We start from the raw sequence: 25,685 nt of genomic DNA on the forward strand, positions 1-25,685 counted from the left end.
AAGGGCTCTGCACCTTGGCTCCAGAAGGGGATAGACACGCCCTGGAGCAGGCAGGACCCTTCCTGCCCCAGGGCCATACTGGGCGAGGCCAGAGAAAGTGACATGCTACTGCCAGTCCCCCGTGGCCCCGGGAGCGGAAGCGGCACAATCATGCCATTGTCTGACGTCTGACCCAGGCAGTCTGTGCTGGTGGGCCAAACCTTCAGGGTCCCACTGGACGGGCCGACCTGGTGACCCACTGTTATCACTGAGTGACCCCTGGGCAGGGGAACGGTGCTGCTGCTGGAGGCTCCCTGGGCGCCCTGACGTGGTGGCCTCCTGGGATGCAAGGGTCCCGCTCTGCCCCGAAGCAGGGTTGGGGGTGCATTGCCAATTCTCCACCACCCGACCTAGGCCTCCCCTGACTCTGGCCATGCTGGGAATCACATGGGAGTCCCCTCCCCCCCAGGTCCCAGGAAGTCGAGGGTGTTCCCGGGACCCCCACACAGGTCCGCCCAGGCATGTGCAGGGCAGATTTTCGCGGAAGGCAGGGCCTGAGAGAGCTGGAGCTGGAGGGGCCGGGCCCGCACCCCAGGGAGCGCGAGGAGACCCAGGAGGGGCAGGACGGCCGGGGAGGGGCCCCTCCCTGAGCCCCTGGAGAGACATCAGGCCGCTGAGGCAGCCCACCCCTGGTTCCTTCCCACTGACGCCCCCCACCCACACACCGACGCTGCGGAATCTCCTGCTGGGTCCAGGGGCTAGTCCCTGCGGGCCAGTGGGGCGGCACAGGCAGTGCGAGAAGGGGTCCCACACCTCAGAGCCAGTCGGCTCCTCTTCTCTCCTGGCCCTGCGTGGGTCCCCACAGCAGGGCCTCAGGGCCACTCCCGCTGGTGGCTGCGGCCTCGGCATTACCTAGCGTGTGTGAGTCCAGATCGTCATCCCTGAACTCCTCGCCCCGGCTGCCACTCTGTGCCCCCTGCGGTGGCCCCAGGGGGCTTGTCATCTCCTGCTCCTTCTCGTTGTGCATCTGGGCATACACGGTCCTGCTGGGGCGTTTCCTGCAGGCAGAGGGGAGCTCAGGGCGCTGCCTAGGCGGTCTGCCCCCAGCCCCTTGCACAGTACCCACGTGGCTCCTGGCACCTCCTTCAGGAAGCCCCCCTGCCCCCACCCGCCTCCTGTGGGCTCCAGCAGCTGGAGTGCCCTAATTCTCCAGGAGTTTGGACTGGAGCAGGGCTGGGGCTCTGCTCAGAGGCAAGCTTTAATGCAGTCTGGCGGGGTCACAGCACCCTGAACCCTCCTCTGTGTGGAAGGTTCGATGGCACCCCTGGACCCTGGGAGCTGGAGGGCCAGGGCCCTGAGCTCCTCTGGAGATGAGGGCAACCCCTGTTCCAGGAAACCCCCAGCACAGAGACGCGTCTGCACAGCCTGGAAGGGTTCGCAGTCGAGATGGGAGCACGCGCTTCTGAGTCCTTTACTATATTTGTCCTTGCGACAGCAAGACAGAGTCCGAGATGGCGGCCACAAACACTTCCCACACGTCCATCCTGACCTCGACGATTCCATCCGTGTTGGCTGAGACCTTGGACAGACTCAGCGCCCATCCCCACGAGAGGAGCAGTGAGGGCTCGTCTGCCTCGGAACGGACCCTTTGCTTCATGCCAGCGCCAGAGCGATTGCAGCGCTGGGAATATCGGGGGTGGAGGGTCCGGGCAGGGCAGCCTCTACGTCGCAGCGTGGTCCTGGGTGGCCCCTGCTGGGTCAGGCCACACTCCTGCTGGGACTCTTGGCTCAGAGTGGGCCCCGAGGCAGCCGCCGTGGCTGAAGGTCTTGCGGTATGGGCAGGCTGGCCCTGGGCTTGGTGGGGGGGGCTCGGCAGAGCAGAGGCAAGGGGTGCTAAAACCAGACCCTTTTCATGCACAGGTGGTCCCGGACCCACCCCAAGCCCAGTCTGGACTCTGTCCTCCCGCCCACCCCAGCCTGGAGAGAGACAGGTGTTCTGGGCACCCGCACAGCCCCAGGCCCAGCATCCAGCTCACTCCCGCACCCTCAGAGGCCGGAGCGGGCCCCGAAGGGCTCATGCACTTAGTGCCAGACGCCCCCCTTGCCTGCCCCGGGTGTTATTAAGCACAGTGCAAACACGCCGGGCCACCGGCACCCCAGCCTGGACTCGCCCTGTGCTCCGTCCAGTGCTCTTTGCCGTGGCCTCCCGGCACCCACGGGCCCAAGGCCCCCCACACTGGCCTCTCCGCTTCACAGTCCCACCACATTTCGTTTCTCAGAGGCGGTGCAGGGCCAGCTGCACAGCTGCTGCCCGCACAGCTCCCCCGTCGGCTTCCTTGCTCTCTGGAGGGACCCAGCAGGGGCACAGCCGGACAGGCGGGCACAGCCACAGCCCAGCAGTGCCTACGCCCCTGCCCCCACGCCTGTCGTCCCGGCCTAGGTGGTCCTGCTCGCGGCCGTGGGGTCCAGGTGGGCTTCATTCCGCTCCTGAGGGCCAGAGATGCGGCGCTGCCCTGGAGAATCCCTGGTCGGAGCGTCCGTTGGCACAGGCGCGTGTCTGCTGGGTGAGAGGTCATCGTCGCGCTCCTGGGGGGTGTGGGTCTCCTCTCCCAGGGCCGAACTGTGCCGTGGGCTCGGCCGTCTCTGGCCTGAGGTGGGTCCCGTGCGGGGAGGCTGCCCTGGGCCTGGCCATGTCCCTTCGCGCCCTCACCTGGCCTGGCCGCGAGCTCAGCTCTGTGGCAGTGTCTGAGCTCAGGTGACAGAGGTCTCCGTTGCCCTGTGCTCCTCTGCGTTTCTGTGAAGCTGAGTCCGTCTGTCTGTCCCCGCACCAGTTCCTCAGAGATGCACCGTGACGACCCAGTCCCGAGGAGCCATCCCCCCTCCCAGGAGCTCCCTCCCCCGGGCTGGGCGCAGGGGTCCTGTGCTCCTCCCTGCAGGACAGTCCAGCAGTGTGAGAAAGCCCTGGACATGTCCAAGGGCCCATCTCCCAGTGGCCGTGCTCCGGGGCCCAGCTAGGGTCGCGTGGCCGGGCCTGTCCTTTCTCCAGCCACTCTGCAGGGGACTTCAGCACTGTGGACAGCGAGGGGCCAGGAGGCAGGCATGTCCCTGCAGGGTCTCAGCTGCCCAATCTGGGGAGCCCTGCTGACTGTGGCCGGAGCGGAGGGGGCCTGGTTTCTTGTGGGCGGAGCTTGATGACCATGGGCGGGGTCTGGTGGCCATGGGCGGGGCCTAGCTACTGTGGGCAGGCCTCTCTCATGTCAGAGCCCCCTGCAGCCAGCGGGGAGGAGTGTGGGGAGCCTGGCCCGCCCCTCCCCCGCTCCCACAGGTAAAGAACCCCCACCAGGTGAGACAGAGGCCCAGGGACCCTCAGTTCCCCAGAGCTGCAGCCCCGTACTCTGTCCTCAGGGAGCAAGGTCCAGGCAGGCCTCAGTCCCTGAAATCCTGAGTTGTGTTCAGGGAGTACTGGGTCAAGCCTCTGGCTGAGCCCTGGTGCCCGCAGTGGACTGCCCACCACCCAGCAGGGCCTGGAGGGTGAGGCGGTGACTGTGGGCCACGGCCCCGACAGAGTGAGCTTCTGCCAGGATGGGAGCAGCATGACACCACAAATGCCTCTTCCTCCTTCTGATCCCTACTCAGATGCCACCTTCTTCAGGAAGTCCTCAGGTTCTGCACACAGATTCTCAGGTTGTGGTGAGCCTGCAGGCCATCTCTGCCGCAGGGGCAGAATCACGGGGCAGGTGCCTGGTTGGGGGACCAGCTCCCCTCCAGGAAGCAGTGCCAGAGGGCATGAGCCTCCTCTGTGTTCCACAGACCGGGCTGACTGGAGGTGGGGGCCGACTCAAACACCCCCAGCCAGCCATGGAGGAGAGGACTGGGGTGAAAGCAAAGGCCGCGGCACCTCTGGACTGGCTGACCCTGAGTGGGGAGCCGCGAGGCAGCACTTGGGGCAAATCCGCTGCTGCTTCTGTCAGGCCCTGCCGCCCCCCGAGTGCGGCCACACACTGAGCACTGGGGCACCGGCACCCATCAGCGGCTTCCCTGGGTGGGGGCGAGGCAGGGGAGGGGGCCGCGCCTGCGGGCCTAGATGGGTGCCCGTCCCCACCCCGGCAGCACCCAGCGAGGGGACGGCAGGTGGCCTTGCCTTTTGAACTTGAAGAGGATGAAGGCGCCCACGGCAAACAGCCCCATGGCCAAGAGCACGGCCACCGCCCAGTAGCCTCCGCCGCCCGGCCGCTGCACATCTGCAAGGAGGGCCGAGGTCAGCGGGACGGGAGCCCGCCCGGCCCCTAGCACCCCGCCCCGCGGGTCAGGGCATGCCCTCCCAGCACGTCCAGGGCCCCTGGCCACGCCCACCCCTGCGGGAACAAGCCACGTCCACCCCCACGGGGACAACCAGATGGAAACGCTTCCGCTTCTGCGGGGTTCCTGTGGCCAGTGAGTCCATGGTGGGGGCACTGGGCGCTGTGTCAGGAGCCGCCGCTGCCCGCTTACTTTTTTCTTCGTGATTGGGGGCTGTGCCTCGGGTCTCCCCTGGCTGTTGCGCGATGGGCCGGGACACATGGGGCCATGTGGGGCTAGGGGTCCTCGGGGGCCGCTGGCCTGAGCGGGGCGGGGGCCGCCCTCCCCGGGGCCCAAGGGCTCACCTGTGCCGGCTGCCCGCTCGCCCACCAGCACGCGCACGCCACCCCGCAGCAGGAAGCTGATCTTCTGCGCCCGCAGAGCCTCCCGCACGGCCGCCAGCCGCTGCAAGCAGAGCGGGGTGAGGCGGGCCGGACCCCTGGGGCCACTCTGCAGCCAGACTCGCGGGAAACCCAGAGGGGACGCCCAGGTCCTCCAGCAGGCCGCCTCCAGGGCCACTTGGGCCCAAGGAGTGGGACCCCCGGGGTCCTGGGACCGGCAGCTGAGCTGTCTGGGGGCAGTGGGGGGGCTTCACCCGCAACTCCTCTGTGCGAGCCTCATCACCATGTGCTACAGCCCCCACTACCTGGTTCCAGAACATTCTTGGCCCTAGGCTCTGCCCCGCAGTCGCTGGGCCTGGAGGTAGGTCAGGCCCCCACATGGCTGCCTCCCCAACCCTCCCCGTGGGGGGCAGTGTGTCCCCCTCAGGGATGGCCAGAGAGAGCACTGCCAGGGGCTGGTCTGTGGCTCTCTGGGACCCCCAGGTCTCAGGTCTGCCCCGTGAGGACGAGGGGCTCACAGTGGGGGTGTCCCCCACCTGCTGGAACCCCAGGCCCCAGTATCCCTGGGCCCGGCCAAGCCGGCTGCCACATGGTGGGGGGACAGATGGCGCCCTCCCCAAGCCCCTGACAGTGGCGGGGAAGGGGGGCTGCTGAGGTGGGCCCCACGGGCTGAGGGGTGGTAGGAGGCCACAGGGTCACACCTTGTCACTACTGACGCTCCGCTTCCGCGTGGGCCGAGGAGGAGGCAGCAGCACGTGCAGGTCAGCCAGAGTGGGCAGCCCCGGCTTCACCACGGTCACCAGCAGCTCCTCAGGGACGCCAGCCTCCTGCAGGGAGAGGGGGCACCCGACAGGCTCTGGGCTATCCTCTCCCCTCTGGCTGCCAGGGGCCTGGTCACCAATCCTGCCTGGGTTACCGCTCCACCCTGCACTCAGGCCCAGACCAGGCACCAGGCTTCTCGACCACAGAGCTCTGCCGGGGCCTCTACTGCCGCTGGCTGGCAAACCCCTATGCATCCCTCAACGCCCAGGGCAACAACCCCCCCCCCCCCCTACATACACACATACAATGCCTTGGGCAGGGCTTGGGAAGACTCGGGAGTGGTTCTGCTCCCCTCACTGCTCTGCTGGTCTGCTGCGGGACCTTCCTGCCAGCCCAGACGGTGGCAGGGTGGGCCTGGGGGACGCAGGCCAGGCTGGGCTGCCCCGTCCTGGCAGTTGCAGGGGAGGAGGCCCTCAGCTTCAGGGGACTCAAAGCACCTTGGACAGGAGCCGGGAGACCACCAGGCCGACGTCCTCTCTCCACTCTGGGGTGTTGGGATTGTGTGCGTCCAGGACCTGGGAAAACTGCAGGGGCACCACCGGGAACTCATCTGCAAAAGGAGGGAGCGCTGGCCTGGGGCTGGGGCAGCCCCCTGCGGCTCAGCTGGTTAGCCACGCCCCAGGGCAATTAGCCACGCCCCTCCACGTGCTGGTGTCTGCAAGCCCCGCCCAGGGAAGGATCGGCCACGCCCCCACGCCCCCTCTGCACAGGCCTGGGGGTGGGAACCGAGACTGGAAGCGAGAACCTTGGGGGCCGCCCTTCCGAGTGGTCCCCAGCCCCAGCCTGCCCCTTCCTCCTGTCTCATGCTCCTGGGCTCTGGGGCCTGCGAGGCTGGCAGGGACGCACGTTGGGAGCTGGGCGGCACTGTGGGGACAGGCCAGGCTCTGGCCTTGAGGCGGGACTGCGGGCAGGGGGCTAGCCGGGGCCAGCCTGCTGCGGATGCTGACCTGGGCACGTGGGACTCACCGAGCACTCGGACCACCCTGGAGTCCTGCAGCACGGAGCTCCCGCAGGCCGCCTGCACTGTCACGCGCACCTCCCCGGGCTCCGTGAACCGCGTGCTCACCGCGTTGTCCAGGGACAACAGGGGCTGCGGGCAAGGCGGGCTGGTCACGGCCTCCGGGCGCCTTCAAAGTGCCCCCCACCCGCTCAGCACTGCCCCTGGGTGGGGAACAGTCTCCTCAGGACCGGCTGGTGGGGAGGGGTCCTCTGGGAGGCGTGGGGGAGTTCCTTCTCGCTCCCCTTCCTCCTCTGTCCCAGTCAGCACCCGCCGCGCAGGTGCCCGGACTCAGCGCTGTGCTGCCCCAAGCCCAGCCCAGCCCCGGGATGAGCCCGCGTGGGCCCACGGACCTGCAGGCTCTGGCCGATCCACCAGTAAAAGACCGTGAGGTTGGGGTTCAAGGGCAGCAGCACAGCCGTGAGGGTCACCTCCTGGTTGACGCCAACCACAGGCACCACTTCGAGGTAGAGGGCCTGCAGGGGAGCTGCGGAGTCAGAGAGCTGGGTCAGGGGGCATCGGGACACGGGGCACTCCCAGGCTGCCTACTAGGCAGTGCTGCATCAGCTAGTTACTGCCACCACTACCTCCATTGTCAACACACACCAGCATGTCACCATCACTACCGTCTCACTAGCACCACGTCAAAGCCACCAGCACCACCAGCACCACCGCCACCCTACCACCATCGCCATCACCATCAGTACCTCACTGCCGCCATTGCCCCATCACATCACGACTATCACCACCACCGCCGCCATTACCGTCACAATGATCACCGCCATCACCACTGTTACCATAACCGCCATCATTACACATCACCATCACTAATATCACCACGTCACTGCCATCGGCAGCACCATCACCACTGTCATGATCATGCGACACACCAGCGCCATCGTCACTCCCATTACCGTCGCCATCGTTGCTACATCAGCACTGCAGCTACCACCACCATACCCTTAGGACGATCCCCACTGCTGTCACCGCTGTCATCACCACCACTGTCACGAAGACCATCAACACCATGCTTTGTCATCACCTTCCACTGCCCCCATTGCCAACAACAGTCCAGTCACCACCTACCACCACCACTGCCCCCAACCCCCACGCACTGCCACCATGGTCGCCACTCAGCCCGCCCTGGCCCCTGTACACCCGGGTGTGGACTGGAGCCCACCACCAGCCCGAGGGCCCGTTCCCAGCCCAGGTTCTCGGTGGCAGTGACCAGCCGCACAGGGGCACTCACAATTGACCTGGACGAAGAGCACCGCCTCGTCGTGCCCGGCTGCGTTCTCCGCCCGGACACACACGCGGTACACACCGGGGTGCTCGTAGCGGTGGCGGAGGGGGTCCTCGCTCAGCGTGAGGTTCACGTACATGGCCTTGAAGCCGTCCCCAAGGTCCACCTGGTACTTGGTGTTCAGAACGTCGCCCTACAGAGAGCAGCAGGGGTCACTTGGGGTGAACTTGGGGTGACTGCAAAGCGGAAGGCTGGGGGGTCCTTTGTCTCCTCCCCGTCCATTCATTCCCTCCGCAGTGGTGAGCGGGACCCCCGGGGCCAGCCCTCTCTGTCCCGTGGGGGGCACCCGGGCAGTGATGCGGGCTGCCCTGGGGTCACTGGGCTTTGGCCATGAGACCCACAAAGCCTGGCTCCTCAGGCCACGCTGTCCCCTGCCCGCGTGGCATGTGTGGGGTCCCTTTGAGCGTGTGTGAGGGGCCTTGTCACCCTGTCTATAGTTACGGCTCAGTGTCTGAACGCCTCCCCCTGGGGTGTGTCAGCATGGGAGGACGCCATCACCGGGAGGGGGTCGCTGTGTGCTATTCTGAATCTGTCTCTGTGGGAGTGTGTCCCTGTGAGGGTTGTCACTATGTCAGTAGGGGAGTGTCACTGTCAGAGTGTGGCATTGTGTGAATGTGTTACTGTGGCGTGTCACCGTGTCACTGTGGTGCGTCACTGTGTGGGAGTATCACCATGCCATTGTGGGAGTCTGTCACTGTCACTGTGAAAGATGTCACCGTGTCACTGTGGAAGGTGTCACTGTCACTGTGTGTCAGTGTCACTCTGTATCACCATATCACTGTGTCTGTGTCACCTGTCACTGTGAAGGTGTCACTGTGTCAGTGTTTGCATCACACGTGTCACCCTGGCACAGATAGGTAAGGGCATGGCCCCAGCTCCAGAATCCACAGGGCCCGGAGGTGCAGGCGTGGGCACTAGAGGGCAGCAGAGACCACTCCCCCATACAGTCCCGGGCAGGGGCCCTCTTGCCTGCCTCCCTGCCTCCCACACACAGCCCCCTCCCCAGGTCATGATGAGGCTCAGAGTCATAACACGGGGACAGGCCAGACTCCAAGTGTGCCCCAAGCCCGCTCAGATGGGCACTGACCATGCAGCCCCAGGCCGGCATCAAAGGCCACGGCCACCTCAGTTCCCTCAACGTGGAGCAAGGCAACAGACCCAGGGACACAGGGAGAAGCACAGCGTGCGGCCGGTCACACAGACACACACAGACACATGCACAGGCACTCACAGACACACAGACACATTCAGACACAGACTCACACACACACACACTCACAGACTCGCACACTCACAGACACACAGACGCACACACTTACAGACAGACACACAGACAGACAGACACACACTCAGACACACAGACTCACAGAGACACAACATACACACTCATAGACTAACACACTCACGAACACAGAGACACACAGCTTCATGCAGACACAGATTCACAGACTCAGACACACAGACACATGGACTCATAGACACACAGACTCACACAGACACACAGATACCCACAGATTCACACACACACACACACACACACAAACTCAGACTCATGCAGACTCACACAGACACACACACATGCTCGTGGAGTCATTCAGACACGCAGACACGCAGACTCATGGGGGTACCCTCTGTGGGCTCCCGTCTCTGATCTGGGGTCCAGGCCCCTACCTGCTCCTGCCGCACCTCGAACAGCACGTCCTCGCCTGGCCGCACGGCCACCGCCTTGCCGCGGATGCTGACCCGCAGCCCCCGGGGCGCCGTGAGTGGGCACTGCAGCTGCGCCGGGCCCCGCTGCAGGTCCACGCCACCCTCACACACGCTTGACACCACCTTGCGGTACCTGTGGCCGGAGTGTGGGCGGCTCACACGGGCACCCATGGCCCCCGCCCCCACCCGCCACCCTCCCTGCAGAGCACAGGCAGCTCCCCGGGGCACCCATGACCCCTCACAGCTCACTCTGGCACCCATGGGCCCCGGCCACCTCCTGTCTCCTCTTCTTTCCTCCCAGCCCTTTGACAGACGGGGAGGGAGCAGGCGGGCAGCGCCTGCAGAGTGGACGTCAGGGCTGACACTGCTGGCTGCGGGGGTCAGTCAGGGCCTGGCGGGACGGGGTCCTATGGGGAGTGCCCCTGAGGGCTGCTTTGCCACTGCTGCCCCCCACGGTGGGGAGCCCCACCCTGGGGCTATCAACCGAGAGTGGGGGGAGCGGGTGCTGGACAGGCAGCCACCTGGAGCAGATGCTGGTGTGGGTGCAGGTGGAGACTGGGGGTTGGACACAGCTGCAGGTGAGGGTGCGTGTGTGGGTGAGGGCAGAGGTGAGGGTGCAGATGACCGTACAGGTGGGCTCCACCCCCAATTTTGTCAGATCATGACTGACTCCTGCTGGAAGGGGGTGCGTCCGTCGGCGCCTGGCGCCAAGTGAGCTGAGAGCAGAGAACAGGACAGACTGGGGCCAGCAATGGGACAGCGTGAGCCAGGACGGAGCGGGGGTGGGGGGGGGGTCAGTGAACAGATGCAGGGATGGGTGGGTGGGCGGGTGGACAGGCTCTCGGGGGATGGATGGACAGTGCATGGTGATGATGGAAGTCTGAACACTAATGGATAGGGTGGGTGGTGAACAGAGGAACAGGTGGGTCACAGGATGGGAGGTCAGTGATGGATGGTGGGTGGGAGGTAATGGGACATACACACACGTGTATAAACACATATGCATTCCCGAGGCCCTGGTCTGTAAGTTCTGATCCTGCCCTGGGCTACCTAGTAAGCATTCTCTCTGCTCTTCAAACTCCCTAAGGGGAAGCAGCACAGTGTGGTGCCCATGGGCCATGCACACTGCAGACACCTACATCTATCTATGATGCTGAGCCGCGGGGGACAACAGGGTCCCCTGGGGGGATGAGTTAATCTCTCACAGATGCAGACACACACAGCCAGGAACTTCCCTTGCAGCCCCTGTCCAGCAGGAGGACACCACCAAGCTGCACAGTGACGAGCAGATGTGCCCCAGCAGAGGTAAGCTGCGGCCCAGGTGGGGGAGTCAGGGCAGTCTTCCTGGAGGAAGTACCTTCAAGCCCAGATATAAAGGAGTGTGGTCCCGGACGGGAGTCTGCCCCTTCCCTGCTGCATTCTGTAGGGGCAGCAGCTCTGCGGGGCTCCAGGGGATGTCTCTGCTCTGGGAGTCTGCTGGGCAGGTACTGTGGACGCTCCAAGCGGGTCCCTACCCACGAGCTCAGCGACCGGTGACCCCAGGGGCCCCGTGAACAGAAGCCCTTGCCAGATGCCCTGACGGCTGGGGCCGGGGGTCTGTGGGGCCCAGGCGTCTGGAGGGACTCACCCGGCACTGCTGGGGTAAGTCCGGCCCAGCGCACAGTCTTCGGGTGGGCTCAATGGGTCGAACCAGAAGTTGGCGGTGCACTCGTGAGCACCCGACTCCGAGGCAGGGGCGCGTTCAAAGCCGTAGTCACTGCGGGGGGCAGGCAGGGCTGGGTCTGGGCGGGCTCTCCTGCATGCACATCTGGGGCAGAGGGGCCCCACGTGGCTGTGTCCCGGAGGGGAGGAGGCCCCAAAGCCAGGAAGAATGGCTGTAAGGGTATTTCTAGAAATGCCCAGGCAAGCAGTAGGCCCCACCTGGGTGTGCTGGAGGGCTGCCTGGAGCAGGTGTGTGTGTGAGGAGCGTCTCACCAGAGGAAGTCAGAGTCGCGGCACTGGCACACACGGGCGCTGAGCGCTGACGAGAAGCTCCGGCCCTTGACGCACCAGGACGTGGCCTTCCTCTTCCGGAAGCTTCGCTGCTGGCCCATGATGCAGCGGTCGCCCTGCACGGACACGAGGATGCTGCTGTCTCACCAGCCGTGTGTCCACCGCGGAAGGGGTATGCAGGGTGGGGGGAGCACACGCTCGCTCAGCCCGGAGGACCCTGACCTGGTATTCCTCGGCTCAGTGCTGCAGGCGGGCGGGACTGAGTGAGGCCACACTCAGTGGCCTCCGCCCAGTGGAACAGGCTCCTCGGCTGCGTACCCCCAGCCCGGCCCCCACAACACCCCTACTCCAAAAGCCTGGTGTGAAATGCAGCAGGACCCTCTCTCCCCCCCTCCAGCGTCAACTAAGCATTTTGCTGTAGAAACCGTTTGGGGGCACCCTGGGCGGGCCTGCCTGTACCCCACCAGCTGCTATAGAAACAGAGGATGTGCACTGCCCCTTCCTACGGGCTAAGGACACAACTCTGCTCACCCTAGAGCAGAGACCCTCAGCCCCATGCAGCCCTATCCACCAACAGGGACCATTAAGTCCCACGGCGGGAACAGCTGTGAAGGGCCATCAGGGGAGACTTCCTGGAGGAGAGGGCTCAGGCCTCTTAGGAAGGGCTCAGTCAGTCAGAGGCCCGCCCCCAGCCTGAGCCCTGACCCACCTGGAGGTTGGTGAGGTCCCAGGGGTCATAGTCGGCCTCCCCGCATGGTCTGGAGAACACGGGCCGGAAATCCACCTTGACCAGCTCCCAGTCCGAGCGGAAGCTGATGTGGCCAAAGACGCTGGGGAGGGGAGAGGGGCTGCGGCGAAGCTGGGCTGCTCCCCCACCTCTTTCCCGGGGTCTACACTCCTCCAAGTGGGGGACCCTGCTGGACCCGTCCACGCCGTCGCGTGCCCTACGGCTTGTGAGTGGCTCCGCTGGGGGCTATCCCGAGCCCCCCAAGTCCCACGAGGTAGCAAGTGGGCCGAGAGCACCAGGACTCTGCACTCCCAAACTCCGCAGGGGCCCTCGCCTTGCTGCACCTGCCACTGGATGGGGCCACGGCAGGCGGGGACCGGGCTAGGCATGAGGGGGGAGCATGAGGAGGGCGGGGCAGCCATGGTTAGAGACCTCAGGGCTGGGGGGCACTCACGTCATCACCAGCGTCTCGTCCCCTGGCTCGCTCAGCAGCCCGTCCACAAACACCGAGGTGCTGGTAAAGTTGTGTGTGCTCCAGCTGAGGCCCTCGTCGGCGCTGAACCTGCCGAGGTCATGCAGCATCTCTACAGTGGGAGCGCGCCCAGCCCACGGCAGCTACCATCCCCCCGGCCGGCCCCTCCAGGCCCTGTGGCCAACCCCCCCCCCCCCAGGTTTTGTGTCTCTGAGTCCCATGGCAGCCATGGCAGCCCAAGGTGGTGTTCTGTGCCTTCAGACTGCAGTGACCCAGTTTCTGGACACACCCAGAGCAGTCCCAGAGCATTGGGCACCACTGGGGGCAGGCTGAGTTCCTCCCTTCCAGTGGCTTCTCCACGACCCCCACCCCCTGCCGCAGGCTGCTCAGTCCCAGATGACTCTGGCCCCGAGTCCCGGCTCTGCGGATCTGGGGCTCCATTTCCCCTCCCCTGCACTCCGCAGCTGCTCCCCAATTTCCCACCCCAGCCCAGAGCCCTCCCCCCACCCCCAAGCTCCAGAGGCTGCTGCCCTGGTGTGGTCTGGTGTGGGCTACCACCCTGCTGCCCTTAATCTTCTAGTCTCCCTGGCCAGCCCAGAATGGACATGGGGAGGGTCACCCAGCCTGCAGGGACCCCTGGGGTGGGGCTTGGGGCCACTGTGCTGAGGCCCCACGAGGAGGCCGACCTGGGGACATTGCGAGGGCTCCAGGTGGAGAGAAAGCCCCCCCACGTTACTTGAGGATCTTCAAGGGTATGGAGGTGTCCTTGATGGCCACGATGACCCCGCCGTGGTCTAGGTAGAGGATGTGGTGCTCCTCCTCAAACACCTGCAGGGCAGAACGCAGTGGGGGGGAGAGAGTGAGGCAGGGCCAGCGCTGCGGGTGGGCGGGGCCGAGAGCAAGGCGGGGCCAGTATTGCGAGTGGGTGGGGACAATGCCGTGGGCGGGCGGGGCGGAGGGCAAGGCGGGACCAGCGCTGCGGGTGGGCGGGGCCGCAAGTAGAGGTGGGGCGGGACGCTCAGCTTCCGCACGCAGACGGTGGGCACCCGGAGCAAGGTAGGTGCAGACGGCAGGGGTCCCCCAGCACCAGCGTGGGTGCACCACAGACACACCCGTGGCGCTCCTGCTTGTGTTTCCCAGGGCGCTGCTCTGGGCACTCAGGGTCCAGAGGGGTGGGGTGAAGCCTGGTGTCAGGGTGTGGTGGGTTAGATCGCACACAGGCCCCCGCTGCCCACCCATGCTGCATGCAGACACAGCATCTCAGGTCCCCTCAGTTTGGAAGCAGGAAGGGGTGATGGTCTGGCGCCCGGAGATGCCCAGGAGGCGGGCCACCCTTCACGCTCCTCCCTAGTCCTGCGGGGAGGCAGAGGTGGGCTCCTCCTGGGACAGCAAGCTCCCAAGATCCACAGGGACTGCTCGGAGCGAGCCCTCCCCAGATGCCTGGCCTGCAGTCTTGGGTCTCTCTCCACGAGGCTGCGGCTCCAGTGCCCCCTGTGGGCAGAGGCCTCTGTGCTCTGCCTCTAGGACCTTCGCTCCCGTGGTCTAGGTAGAGGATGTGGTCCCCATGGGGGACCCCAGGAGACTGGGCTGCTGAGGGCACGGAAGAAAGCAGGCGCACCTCCGGGCCCCCGCTGTGTACTGGCATAGCGCCGTGCGCGTGCATGCGTGTGCATGTTACAGTATTGTGCATGTCTGTGTGTACATGTGTGCCTGCATACAAAGCACTGTGTGATGCGTACCCGTGCTGTGTGTACAATGCTGTGTACACCTGTGCATAGTGGATATACGTGTGCATCTGTGCACATGGTATTAGACGCACGCACATGTGTGGACTGGATATTGAGCCTCGGTGAATTGCCCCTTTTCCTCCCCTGCCCCCAGAGAAGCTCACCGTGCGTTCTTGGGAGCACCCCTAATCCCCTGAGTTTATCTTTAACCTTTCCTTTGTGCTCTGCCTCTCGTTGTGACTTTCCCCAAGTTAGTCTTGGTTACTTGTAAGTTAGAACTGCTGTGATTCTGGACTTTGTATTTGAAGTGAATTACTTTCTTTTAGATTTTCCCTGTAACTTTTCATGTTTACCACAGAGCATGTTCTTTGCTTAGACACAGAAAGACTGTTAATGCTGTGCGTCTACTATTTAGGAGTTGACTGACTGGGCATCCATCATAATAATTTGACGCAGGTTTCATTTGCCATAGTTCCTAACACCCCATGAAGTGGGGGAGGTCCTACCGTGGGCCTTGGCTGGACCCTAGAATCAAAATGGGACAGTCCAGAAAGCTGTTATAACTTAAGCGACAGGACGCCCATGGGGAAGGACAAGCTGAATCGGCCTGAGAACCTAGTTTGGGATTTAGGGTAAAAGCCTTGCCTGTCCTCAGAGCCCAGAGAACTAAGTTTTGGAATCTATCTCTTACTGTGGTTATCCAAATAATTGTAGGTATTAATAAGTAGTAAACTTATTAATATGTACAACTAAAGGGAAAGAGAAAAACAGTACAGACGTCCCTGGGAGACGGTGTCTCCTGGCGCTAATCCCCCCAAGAAAACTGCCTCTGCTGAGACGCTTTACCTCAGCAAATATCAGTCACACTGTGTGCAGTCCTGGTGTGCTATAAGTAGACATTAAAAGGTCCATTTTGACCATCAGTCTGTGGTCCCCTGTCTCTCTGTTCCTTGCTGGGGAGGCCTGGGGAGGTGGTTCTCAGTCGCCCACTGTCCTGCCTGCTTCCCACTCGCCCTGTGCTCCCCCCATCTCCACTGCATCCCCTCCCCCACAGGGACCCTAAGGCCCAAAGCACCCTGGGGAGAGCACTTGCCTTGCATGCAGCCAACTGGGGTTCAATCCCCGGCATCCCATACAGTCCCCTGCGCACCACCAAGAATGATCCGTGAGCACAGAGCCGGGGGTAGCCCCTGAGCACTGCCAATGTGCCCCCCAAAATATACCAGTATCTCTTGTGCCCTGACACAGAGGAGGCTGCACTGGAGTCTCCTACCCATGACGCCACTTTTCCATTAGTGAGGGAACAGGACGCAGAAGGCTGGCTTGAGTCTCCCCATCGGGTTCAGGGAAGCAGCTACTTGGAAGGTCCAAGGTGCAGAGGCTGGTCTCGCACCCTGCTGGGGCCCTGGGCTTAGGGGGCTTCCTCTAATGTGCAGATGCGGCCATTCCTGTTTTGGCATGGCTGCCAGCACAGGCTGCAAATAGGAGCAACTGGGGGTCAATCGTGGCCAGCGGGCTAATGGGGGGCCAGAGCTGGTGCTCAGGAGTGTCCCACTCCAGCGGGAGACCACTGAGGGTGTGCACCCCCACACTTAGTCCTGATCACAGCACCTGGGGCAGGACTGTGGCCCAGTGAGACCCGGTAGGTGGCGGGATGGGGGTTGGAGGGGAGCTGGGCCCCACCAGACCCCTTACCTGGCGCCAGGTGTGCCCACAGTCTGACGTGATGTACATCTCCTCCTTGTACTCCACCAACTGCGAGCCCAGGTTTCCTGTTGGAGGGAATGGGGTGCTCCAGGGTCAGCCTGCTTCTCCCGAGGCCTGAGGTCGGAGGGAGCCCCAGAAACCCCCCAGAATCTGCAGCCGAGTACCCAGCTTCCCCTCCCACCTGTGTCCCCCCCCACCAAGGCTGGCTGATATGTCCACTCTGCTCCAACGTGCCAGGGCGTGGCCTGGATGGACAGTGTCTGGTACACGCAGGGCAGGCACTGCATGTACCAGACACTCGCTGGCTATGTATGTGGGGCGCTGGGGATGGGGCGGGGTCCTGCATCCCGGGGGCACCCCCAGAATAGGCCAGGCCATCTGCACATGGTCAGACTCCCTGAGGCCAGCAGAGGCCATGGATGGCTGCCAAGTGGACACTGGGCGGGGCCCAAGCCGCAGGGTGCAGGACCTCCCTCGGTCATGCTCAGGGGAGCCCCCAAGGTCACTCTCGGGGTGAGCCGGATCCCAGGGGCTGCCGGAGGGGGAGAGGCCGGGGCTGTGTGTCTGGGGAGTGGCCAGAGGCCCTGAAGATGCCAGTGGAAGGTAGGCCAGGGCCATGGCATCGTACTGCCCCCAGGATCCAGGAGTTTGAGGCCCAGGATGATGGGCTGGAGGACACCGAGGCCATTATGGACACACCCAGCCAGCCAGCACCCCAGGACACTCACAAACTGTCCTGGGCAGGTCAGCAGAAGCAGGCGGAAACCTGCAGAAACTGCAGCAGCCTTGGGTACACATGTCAGAGGGGACTGGTGTTGTTCACCCTTTGCACGAACCCACCCACTTACCTGTTACCCAGCCATCCGTCTGTCCGTCTGTCCATCTCTCCAGCCATCCACCCATCCACTGAACCACTCATCTGCCTACCCATCCGTCTGACCATCCATCCATCTGTCCGTCCATCCATCCCATCCATCCATCCATCCATGTCTCCATCTGTCCTCTACCTGTTTGTCCATCCATTCATCCGTCTATCCATCTGTCTGTCTGTCCATCTACCCACCTGTCCATCTGTCTGTCCATCCATACATTCATCCATCAACCTACCTGTCCATCTATACATCCATCTGCCCATCCATCCATTCATCTGTCCATCTGTTCATCCTTCCACCCATTCACGTGTCCATCCCCACCCCCACCCATCTATCCATCCATTCATCCATCCATCTGTCTATCTGCACCTAGCCACCTGTCCATCCGCCCGTCTGCCCATAGCCCAGACATCCTCAGTCCACCCATCTTTCTACTCACCTGGCTCACGCATGTGCCCTGCTGACCACACACTCACTCCCACCGGCCACCAGACCCAGTTCCCCAGAGTAGCGGGCACTACTGGCCCCCGTGGACATAGCGCAGCTTGGGTTCTGGCCATCAGGCCCAGTGTGTGGTGAGCGGAGCCTACCTGCGCCCATGATGAGGCCGGGAGCGGTGTCCTTGGTGTGGACGGTGCCCGACACATATGGGTTGTCGGCCCAGCGCAGGTGCAGGTGCAGGTGGCAGTCAGGCTGCGGACGGCAACGGGCTGCTGAGCGTGACGGGCCCTCAGAGGCCATGCGAGCAAGTCAGGCCTGTGGGTGTCTGGGAGGCTGGAGCCTCTCGCTGTGGCACTCCTGCCACCCACAGGGCTGGCTCCAACGCGGGGCGTGAGTCTGCGGAGGCCCCGGGGGCCTGGGTGAGCTCACCGAGGCAGAGGGCACGGACGTGAGCCACGTGGGGTGCTGTGTGGACCCTGGGCCCATCCTCACCACACCCTATCAGCCTCTGGCGGCCGGACTCCAGGAGCTGGGCACTCGCAGGACTCGGCAGGGCACTGGGATGCCTGACCCATGTCGGGGGCCCAGGGGGCAGCCCGCATGAACACTGCCGTGAGAGGGGCTTCTCTGAGGCTCTTGGGGGGAGCTCGGTGTGCCGGGGCCCTAGCTGGCCTCAATCCCTCACGCCTGGAAAGCAGGCCACTGCTGGGTGCTGAGAGCCCCACGGGGCCTGCCTCCCTTTTCCCATCTGGGGGTCCCGTGACCCCTGTGGGAGCCCCTTGACCCCAGTGCTGGGGTGTGACAGGCCCCGGTGGCCGCAGCAACGTCCTCCTGGCCATGTCTAGGCAGCCCCAGAGGGGGCCGTGTGAGGCTTCCTGGACAGAGGGGCTGCTCTTGGGGTACACGAGGGCAGAGATGGGGGCCCTGAGGCCACCCCGAAGCAGGCTGACGGAGGTACATGTGGTGCTTGTGGCAGGGGGAGTCGACCAAGGCCCGGCTCTGCCCCACGGTCCTGCGGGCACTGTCCGGGGCTGTCCCCAAACGCCACAGTCTATGGGAGGACAGGCGGGTTCAGCTCCCAGCCACCCTGAGCAGGAGACCCCTGCCTGGACCCCCATACCCCGTCTCTACCGGTGTCTCTGAGTAGTCCCAGGTCCCTGCAAACGGGCTGGGCCTTCATTCTGAGCTCAGCAGTGAAGAGGTATGAGGATAGAAATGGTGTAAATGTGTGTGAGTGGGTGAGAGTGGGACTGAGTGGGTGTGAATGAGTGTGAGTGGTTATGAATGGGTGTGACAGGGTGTGACTGGGTGTGGGTAGTGTGAATGGGAATGAATGGGTGTGAATGTGTGTGAGTGTGAATGGGAGTGAGTGTGAATGGGTGTGACTGGGTATGAATGGGAGTGTGTGTGAATGGGTATGAGTGGGTGTGAATGAATGTCAGTGGTTACGAATGGGTGTGAGTGGGTGTGAATGGATATGAGTGGGTGATAGTGGGTATGAATGGGAGTGGGTGTGAATGGGAGTGAGTGGGTGTGAATGTGTCTGGGTGTAAGTGGGTATGAGTAGTGTGAATGGGAATGAATGGGTGTGAGTGGGTATGAATGGGTTGAAGTCAGGTTGCGAGTGTTGTCAGTGCCTGCTGACCAGGTTCCCGCCCTTTTTTTCTGGAGGCAGGTTCCCAGGAGTGGCTCTGACTGAGGAGCCCTAGAGTAGGGCCTTCAGAGACGCTGGGGAAGTCCCCACGCCTGCTCTGTGCCCGGGTCCCTGCAATGCACTTCCCTGTTCCTGTTCTCGGATCTCTCGAGCGCCCTAGGCGTGAGAAGGCTAGAGCAGGACACGGTGGGTGGGGCGGGGCACGTGCCCTGGGCTGCTGCCTCTGGTTCTCCTACCCACTGACTTCTGGCCACTGTGTCCCATCTCCTCCGTGCCCGCTGGGTCCCCTGTCCCCTGGAGCCGGGGGGGGAAATCTCACACAGCCATTTCTTTCTCCCCCAGCACCAGATCCCAGATAGGAACCGGCTGTGAGCAGAGTCGCTTGGGGAAGGGAGCAGGTCCCTTCCCTGGGGAGACAAGGGCCTGATGGCAGAGCGCTCTTCCCTCCCCTTGGGCTGGGTTTGATCTGCGTGCAGGGGGGCGGGTGTGGGGAGGCCCCGGGACGTGTCAGCCTCGCTGGGGGCAGAGCCCCTCCCGCCTGGTGCCCAGGCTGTGGTTGGCGGCTGGCTGTGCCCATTGTCTCCCAGCAGCCTGCTGGGACGGGGACCCTGTTTTCAGGCATGCACAGGGACCCAGGCACATTCTCGGGCAGTGTCAGGGGCACGGTGTGCCCCGAGGCCCAGATGCCCCTGGGCATGGCCAGGGTGCCTGCGTATCTGAAGGAATCGCCCCCTGGGCGTGGCTGTGGGCCTGCAGGGGCCTGGCTCCGGTCTGGGCAGGCGCATTGGAGCCCCCGCGGAGACAGAAGGAAGCTCAGGGCAGGGGGTGTTGATGCCACCCTCACCACCACGTGGCCCTTCACCATCACCGTCCTGTGCCCCACCCCTCACAGCCGGTCCCTTAGGGCTGGGGACGTTGGCACAAACAGCCGCCTCCACTTCCGAAGCCGGTACACCCCCTACTGCCGAGGGTGGGGCAGGAGGCGTAGCAGAGTCTTGCCTGGTTGCGGCCACCCTCCTGGAGCCCCCCATGAGGACACACAGGGACTGGAGCAGATTCCCCCAAATCAGCCGTGTCCCCCCCAACACACACACACACACACACACACACACACACACACACACACACTATGATGCCAGCCCACGTGCTGAGATGGCTGTGAGTAGCGATGATTCTCGGGGGAAGAGATGCTCTGCAAGTTGTGGGTGGTTGTGGGGAGTAAGATCCTCTGGGCAGAAAGAACGGGCTCTGGGAAATAAGGGTACTCTGGGGAGTGGGCGATCTTCTGGGGGAGTAATAATGCCCTGGGAGGTATGACATACTCTTGTGAGTAAGAGATTTTGACGGGGCTAAGGATGCCCCGGGAAGTAAAGATACTCTGGGCAGTAAGAGATACTCAGGGGAATAAAGATTCCCCGGAGAGTAAGGATACCCAGGGTGCGAGGAACCTTTGGGGAGTAATAAATACCCTGTGTAGCAATGGATACTCTGAGGAGGAAGGCTACCTGGGGGAGGGAGGGTGCTCTGGGGGTGGCTTTCAGGCAGCAGAGACACGTGTTTCTCCGGGAGTCCCTCTGGCAGCACAGAGGGTCCAGGACCACAAAGTTCCCCCTGGCTTTCCTCACACCCTCCCCGTGGCGGGGGACACTTACCGGCCTGCAGGTGGTGGGCTTCCCGTTCATGTCTGTGCTGGGGGGTTGCAGGTGACCCCAGTCTCGGCCCTTGTTGTAGGTTATAAGTGTCACTACCTTCCCATCGCGTTTCTGGTTTGCCAAGAAGACGCCCTTCACTCCCCGCACCTGAGAGAGAAGGTGGAGGAACACGGAGTCCCCAGGACGATGAGCTGCCACCCTCCAGGATCTGATGGCCTCCCACCCCTACTCAGGATGTGGCTCAGCAGCTCCCACTCCAGATGTCAGTGACCACCCCCCACCCTGGATACTGACGGGCCCCATTCCACCTCCAGGATGTCGACGAGGACATTCTCCTCGGCCCGCCGCGAGCTGCGGACGTCCTCCAGCACCAGCGTGTAGTGCACTCCACGTGGGTCCGACTGGTAGAGGTTGTAGGTGTCGGTCTGGTACCACTCCTGCACCGCCACGAACACCTGGCTCTCGTCCGTGCTGATGATCTGCAGGTCCTGGGGGTGGGGAGAGGCCGCAGGGGATGGGCCGTGTATGGGTGACCCGAAGGGCCCCTGGACTCCCCCACCCACCCTCCCGGAGGTGGCTGATGTTCCGTGCCTACCAGCCGAGGGAGGACGCCAAGGCTGGCGGGAACCCCACAGCTGCCCCACGCTCTGACTTCTGCCTTCACACCCCCCAGGTTGCCCATCAGCCTAGACTGGCTCCTCTGGGGGTGGGTGCGCAGCTGCCCCTTGGCGGCTCCCGGGCCTGGTGAGTCCTCTTGGTGCTGGAGTTGGTCCCAGCCTGAGGAGCGGGCCAGCAGAGCTTGCTCTGGGGACTGACTCACCCTGAGTCATCACGCCCCAGCAGCGAAGGGGTGCCCTCGGCATCCACTTGAGGGTCACAGCCCAGGCAGCCAGCCTGGGCAGGCAGAGGGGGCTTGGCTGGGGAGGGGCTGCTCCCACCAAGATGGGGGCCGAAGGCTGTCGGGGTCCAGCGCCAGCGTCAACAACCGCTGTTCACATGTGTGCATTATGTTCGCACGTGCATGTTCTCACACGTATGCACGTGTGCATGCTTGCATGTATGTATGCACGCACATGCACCTGTGTGTGACCATATTGTTTATGTACATGCACATATGTGTGTACGTGTGAGCATGTGCACCGTGAACATGTGTGTATATGTATACATGTGTGTATGTGTGAGCATATGTGTGAATGCATGTGCATATGTGCTTGTGAGTGTGTTCATGTGTGCATGCATGTATGTGTGCACATGTGAGTTTGTGAATGTGCTGTGTGCATGTGTGTACACGTGGATGTGTGTGCATGCAGGGGGCAGGCACAAAAGGGCTGTCACTTGCTATCTGTCCAGACAGCCATGCCAAGCACCCCTTATCCTGACCCACTGCACAACTGCAGCTCAGGGTCTGCCCTCTGTTACCTCCTCTGACACCTGGGAGTGGCCGAGGCCATTTGCTCTTCCCAGCAGTCACAGACTGGGCTGGGCAGCAGTGATGGGTGCTGTGGTGACCTGGGCAGGGTGAGGCATAGGTAGGAGAGGCTGCAGCATGTGGGACTCCAGGGGGCCTGTGGGGGAGTCCGCAGCCCCTGCCCCCCCCCCAGGGGCATGGGCCTGACACGGTGTGGCTCCAGCCTGGGAAATGGGTGCCCAGGAGATGTTGAATGGCTGTGTCCACCCCGTCTCCGTCCAACCTTGAGGCCATGCGCCCGAGATCCTGAGCCCACCTGGACTCTGGGCACTCTGCAGTCTCCCCAGGGAAGGGCTCAGCAGGGACACGACCCTTGGGGGTCCCCACACATGGCAGCTTTGCTCCTGGCTGCCGAGATGACCGGACCCAGGAGAGGTGCAGGAATGAGGCACTAATTTTGCACTCACCAGCCAAGTTCAAATCTACCCCTGGCACCACATTTTGTCCTGAAACATGGCCAGGGGTCACTCTGGAGTGTGGCCTGACTGACCCTCCCCCCAGAAGACACACCCCACCAAGTCACTTGATCACTTGACATCCCGTTACTCATCGATTTGCTCAAACAGGCACCAGTAAAGTCTCCATTCATCCCTGTCGCGTGCTAGTGTAGTCCAATGGCGTCTGCTCATTCTAGGAACACAAAGAGCCTCAAACCGATCGTTCAGGGTCTTGACAAAGAAGTCTGACCATCTCGTAGGTGGGCAGCCACGCGATCTTTTGACGTCCTGTGGAATCCAGTCAGTAACGGCTCTAGCCCAGTGGTCGTCTCCAAATCTCATTACGTGTCCAGCCCATCTGATTTTCAACGCCTTGGCAAACGAGACAGCGTCCCTGATTCTTGATTGTAGATGGAGGTCGGAACTCCGGATTCTTTCTCTCATTTGAGTGAAGTGGGTTACTCCAAGCATAGCTCTTTTGATTTCTCTTTGGGAGACCTGAATAGCGTTCTCATCCTGTTTTTGTAGGGCCCAGATCTCTGTGGCGTATGTTAATGCAGGAAGAACAGTGGAATCGAAGAGATGTGCCTGGAGCTGGAGGTTCTTCATCCTCTTAGCTATTTCTTCGACGCTCTTGAAGGCGTTCCAAGCCACTCTCTTCCTCCTGTGCAGCTCAGGTGCCAGGTCATTCGTCATGTTGGCTTCTCGACCTAGGTACACATAATTGTTGCATTCGGAGATGTTCGTTCTGTTGAGAGCAAATGGAACGTCAGGAACAAAACTGTTTCTCATAAACATTGTCTTTGTGAGATTCAGCTGAAGTCCAACATTTCCACACTTACGGTTGAAGTAGGCCAGCATTTGTGCCTCTTGGCTAATGTTTGATGTTTTTAGAACAATGTCATCAGCAAAGCGGAGGTGGTGTAGCTGCCGACCTTCTATCTTCACTCCCATTCCTTCCCATTCTAGTTGTTGCATGATGTTCTCGAGGGTGGAACTGAAGAGTTTCAGTGAAATGGTATTGCCCTGCCGAACCCCTCTCTTGACGTCAATGATCACTTCCCTGTAGAATGGTGAGATCCTGGTAGTGAATCTGTAATACAGCTCACAGAGGATCCTGATGTATTGAGTTTGAACGCCCTGTTTGGCTAGGGCTTCGATGACTGCTTCTGTCTCAATAGAATCAAAGGCCTTCTTTATTTTATTTATTTTTAATTTTTATTAGTGAAACACCATGAGGTACAGTTGTAGACTTACAAATTTTTGTGCTTGGGTTTCAGTTATACAATGATTGAACACCCATCCCTCCACCAGTGCCCATTCTCCACCACCACTGATCCCAGTATCCCTCCCACTCCCAACCTCCCCATCCCACCCTGCCTCTGTGGCAGGGCATTCCCTTTTGTTCTCTCTCTCTTTTTTGGGTCCTGTGGTCTGCAACAGAGGCATTGAGTGGCAATCATGTTTGCTCCCCAGTCCACTCTCAGCACAGATCTCTCATCCTGGGAGGATCCTCTCAACACCCTTTATTTGGGTCTCCCTTCTCTGAGTTGCCTTTTCCCTAGCATGTGTGGCTATCCTCCAAGCCATGGAGTAAACCTCCTGGTACCTATCTTGACTATTCTTGGGTGTTAGTCTCGTATTTTGTTATTTTATGTTCCCCAGATGAATGCAATCTTTCTATGTCTGTCCCTTTCTTTCTGACTCATTTCACTTAGAATGATACTTTCCATGTGGTACCACGTGTATAAATTTCATGACTTCATCTTTTCTAACAGCTACATAGTACTCCATTGTGTAATTTATAGGTGTTTGACTTAGTTCTCTGTGTTTGTGTGTGATTCACTTCTATTCTCAGTGCATCATGGTCTGAAAAGATTGTTGATACTATTTCTATCTTCCTGATTCTATTGAGGTATGTTTTGTGTCTTAGCACATGGTCTATTTTGGAAAATGTTCTGTGTGCACTGGAGAAGAATGTGTACTCTTTCTTTTTGGGGTGTAAAGCCCTGCATAGGTCTATAAGCCCTCTCTCTTCTATTTCTTCTTTCAAAGACAATGTTTTCTTGTTGAGTTTTGTTCTTGTTGATCTATCCAGAGGTGATAAGGTATTGTTGAAGTCTCCAGCTACTATTGTGTTACTAGCAATGTCCTCCTTAAAATCCATTAGCAGCTGTTTTAAATATTTAGCTGTTACCTCATTAGGTGCGTATACATTTAAGAGTGTGATTTCTTCCTGTTGTATACATCCCTTGATGAATAGAAAATAGCCTTCGCTGTCCCTTCTAATCTTCTCCAACTTAAAATTGATGTTGTTGGATACTAGTATGGCCACCCCAGCTTTTTTGAGGGAGCTGTTTGCTTGCAGTATTGTTTTCCACCCTTTAACTTTGAGTCTGTGTTTGCTCTGACTGTTGAGATGAGTTTCTTGTAGGCAGCAGAATGTTGGGTTCTGTCTCTGAATCCATTTTGTCACTCTGTGTCTCTTAATTGGTGAATTTAGACCGTTGACATTGAGAGAGATTATTGTTATGGGATCTTGTGTCATCTTTCTATAAGGGCCTGTTGTGCTTGTAGGGTTTGTCTTCTTATAGTAGCCCCTTTAGCCCTTGTTTTAGGTTTGGTTTTGAGTCTATGAAGTTCCTGAGCTGCTGTTTATCTAGAAAATAGTGTACTGTTCCTTCATTTGAGTGAGAGTTTAGCCGGATATTCTTGGTGAAGCATTCATTTCAGTGAGTTTTTTTCACTATATCCCGCCATTGCCTTTGGGCTTGGAGGGTTTCCTCTGATAGGTCTGCTGTGAATCTAAGGGGTGCTTCTTTGTATGTGATTTCCTTCTTTGACCTTGCTGCTTGCAGTATTGTGTCTCTATTGGCGGCATCGGTCATTCTAACTATGATATGTCTCGAAGTGTTTTTGTTAGGATCTCTTTTAGCTGGCACCCTTCGGGCTCCTTGAATCTGAATGGCTGCATTGTCGAGCTCTGGGAATTTTTCAGCAATGATTTGTTTAACCGTGGCTTTTTCATTGGGATTGTTTCCCTGAG

The 25,685-nt window shown here is 61.1% G+C and overlaps 2 protein-coding genes across 4 annotated transcripts in view; both read right to left on the reverse strand.

The window, feature by feature from the left end:
• The window catches only part of TBC1D14 (TBC1 domain family member 14), a 298,797-nt gene that overhangs the window by 82,290 nt on the left and 190,822 nt on the right, over positions 1 to 25,685 (reverse strand). The gene's annotated exons all lie outside the window — the stretch shown is intronic.
• The window catches only part of SORCS2 (sortilin related VPS10 domain containing receptor 2), a 121,465-nt gene that overhangs the window by 305 nt on the left and 95,475 nt on the right, over positions 1 to 25,685 (reverse strand). The window contains exons 9-26 of the mRNA XM_056132913.1: positions 21,043 to 21,222; positions 20,735 to 20,881; positions 17,578 to 17,680; positions 16,104 to 16,180; positions 13,418 to 13,509; positions 12,664 to 12,771; positions 12,192 to 12,312; positions 11,465 to 11,598; positions 11,118 to 11,246; positions 9,452 to 9,623; positions 7,727 to 7,913; positions 6,831 to 6,964; positions 6,447 to 6,570; positions 5,918 to 6,030; positions 5,360 to 5,485; positions 4,623 to 4,722; positions 4,121 to 4,220; positions 892 to 1,037 (exon numbers count right to left, since the gene is read on the reverse strand). Coding sequence (XP_055988888.1) covers positions 892 to 1,037; positions 4,121 to 4,220; positions 4,623 to 4,722; positions 5,360 to 5,485; positions 5,918 to 6,030; positions 6,447 to 6,570; positions 6,831 to 6,964; positions 7,727 to 7,913; positions 9,452 to 9,623; positions 11,118 to 11,246; positions 11,465 to 11,598; positions 12,192 to 12,312; positions 12,664 to 12,771; positions 13,418 to 13,509; positions 16,104 to 16,180; positions 17,578 to 17,680; positions 20,735 to 20,881; positions 21,043 to 21,222 — 2,293 coding nt within the window. The remainder of the gene's footprint in view (positions 1 to 891; positions 1,038 to 4,120; positions 4,221 to 4,622; positions 4,723 to 5,359; positions 5,486 to 5,917; positions 6,031 to 6,446; positions 6,571 to 6,830; positions 6,965 to 7,726; positions 7,914 to 9,451; positions 9,624 to 11,117; positions 11,247 to 11,464; positions 11,599 to 12,191; positions 12,313 to 12,663; positions 12,772 to 13,417; positions 13,510 to 16,103; positions 16,181 to 17,577; positions 17,681 to 20,734; positions 20,882 to 21,042; positions 21,223 to 25,685) is intronic.

The sequence above is a fragment of the Sorex fumeus genome, unplaced genomic scaffold (genome assembly GCF_029834395.1).
Source record: "Sorex fumeus unplaced genomic scaffold, SorFum_2.1 ptg000095l, whole genome shotgun sequence".
Taxonomy (NCBI): Eukaryota; Metazoa; Chordata; class Mammalia; order Eulipotyphla; family Soricidae; genus Sorex; species Sorex fumeus.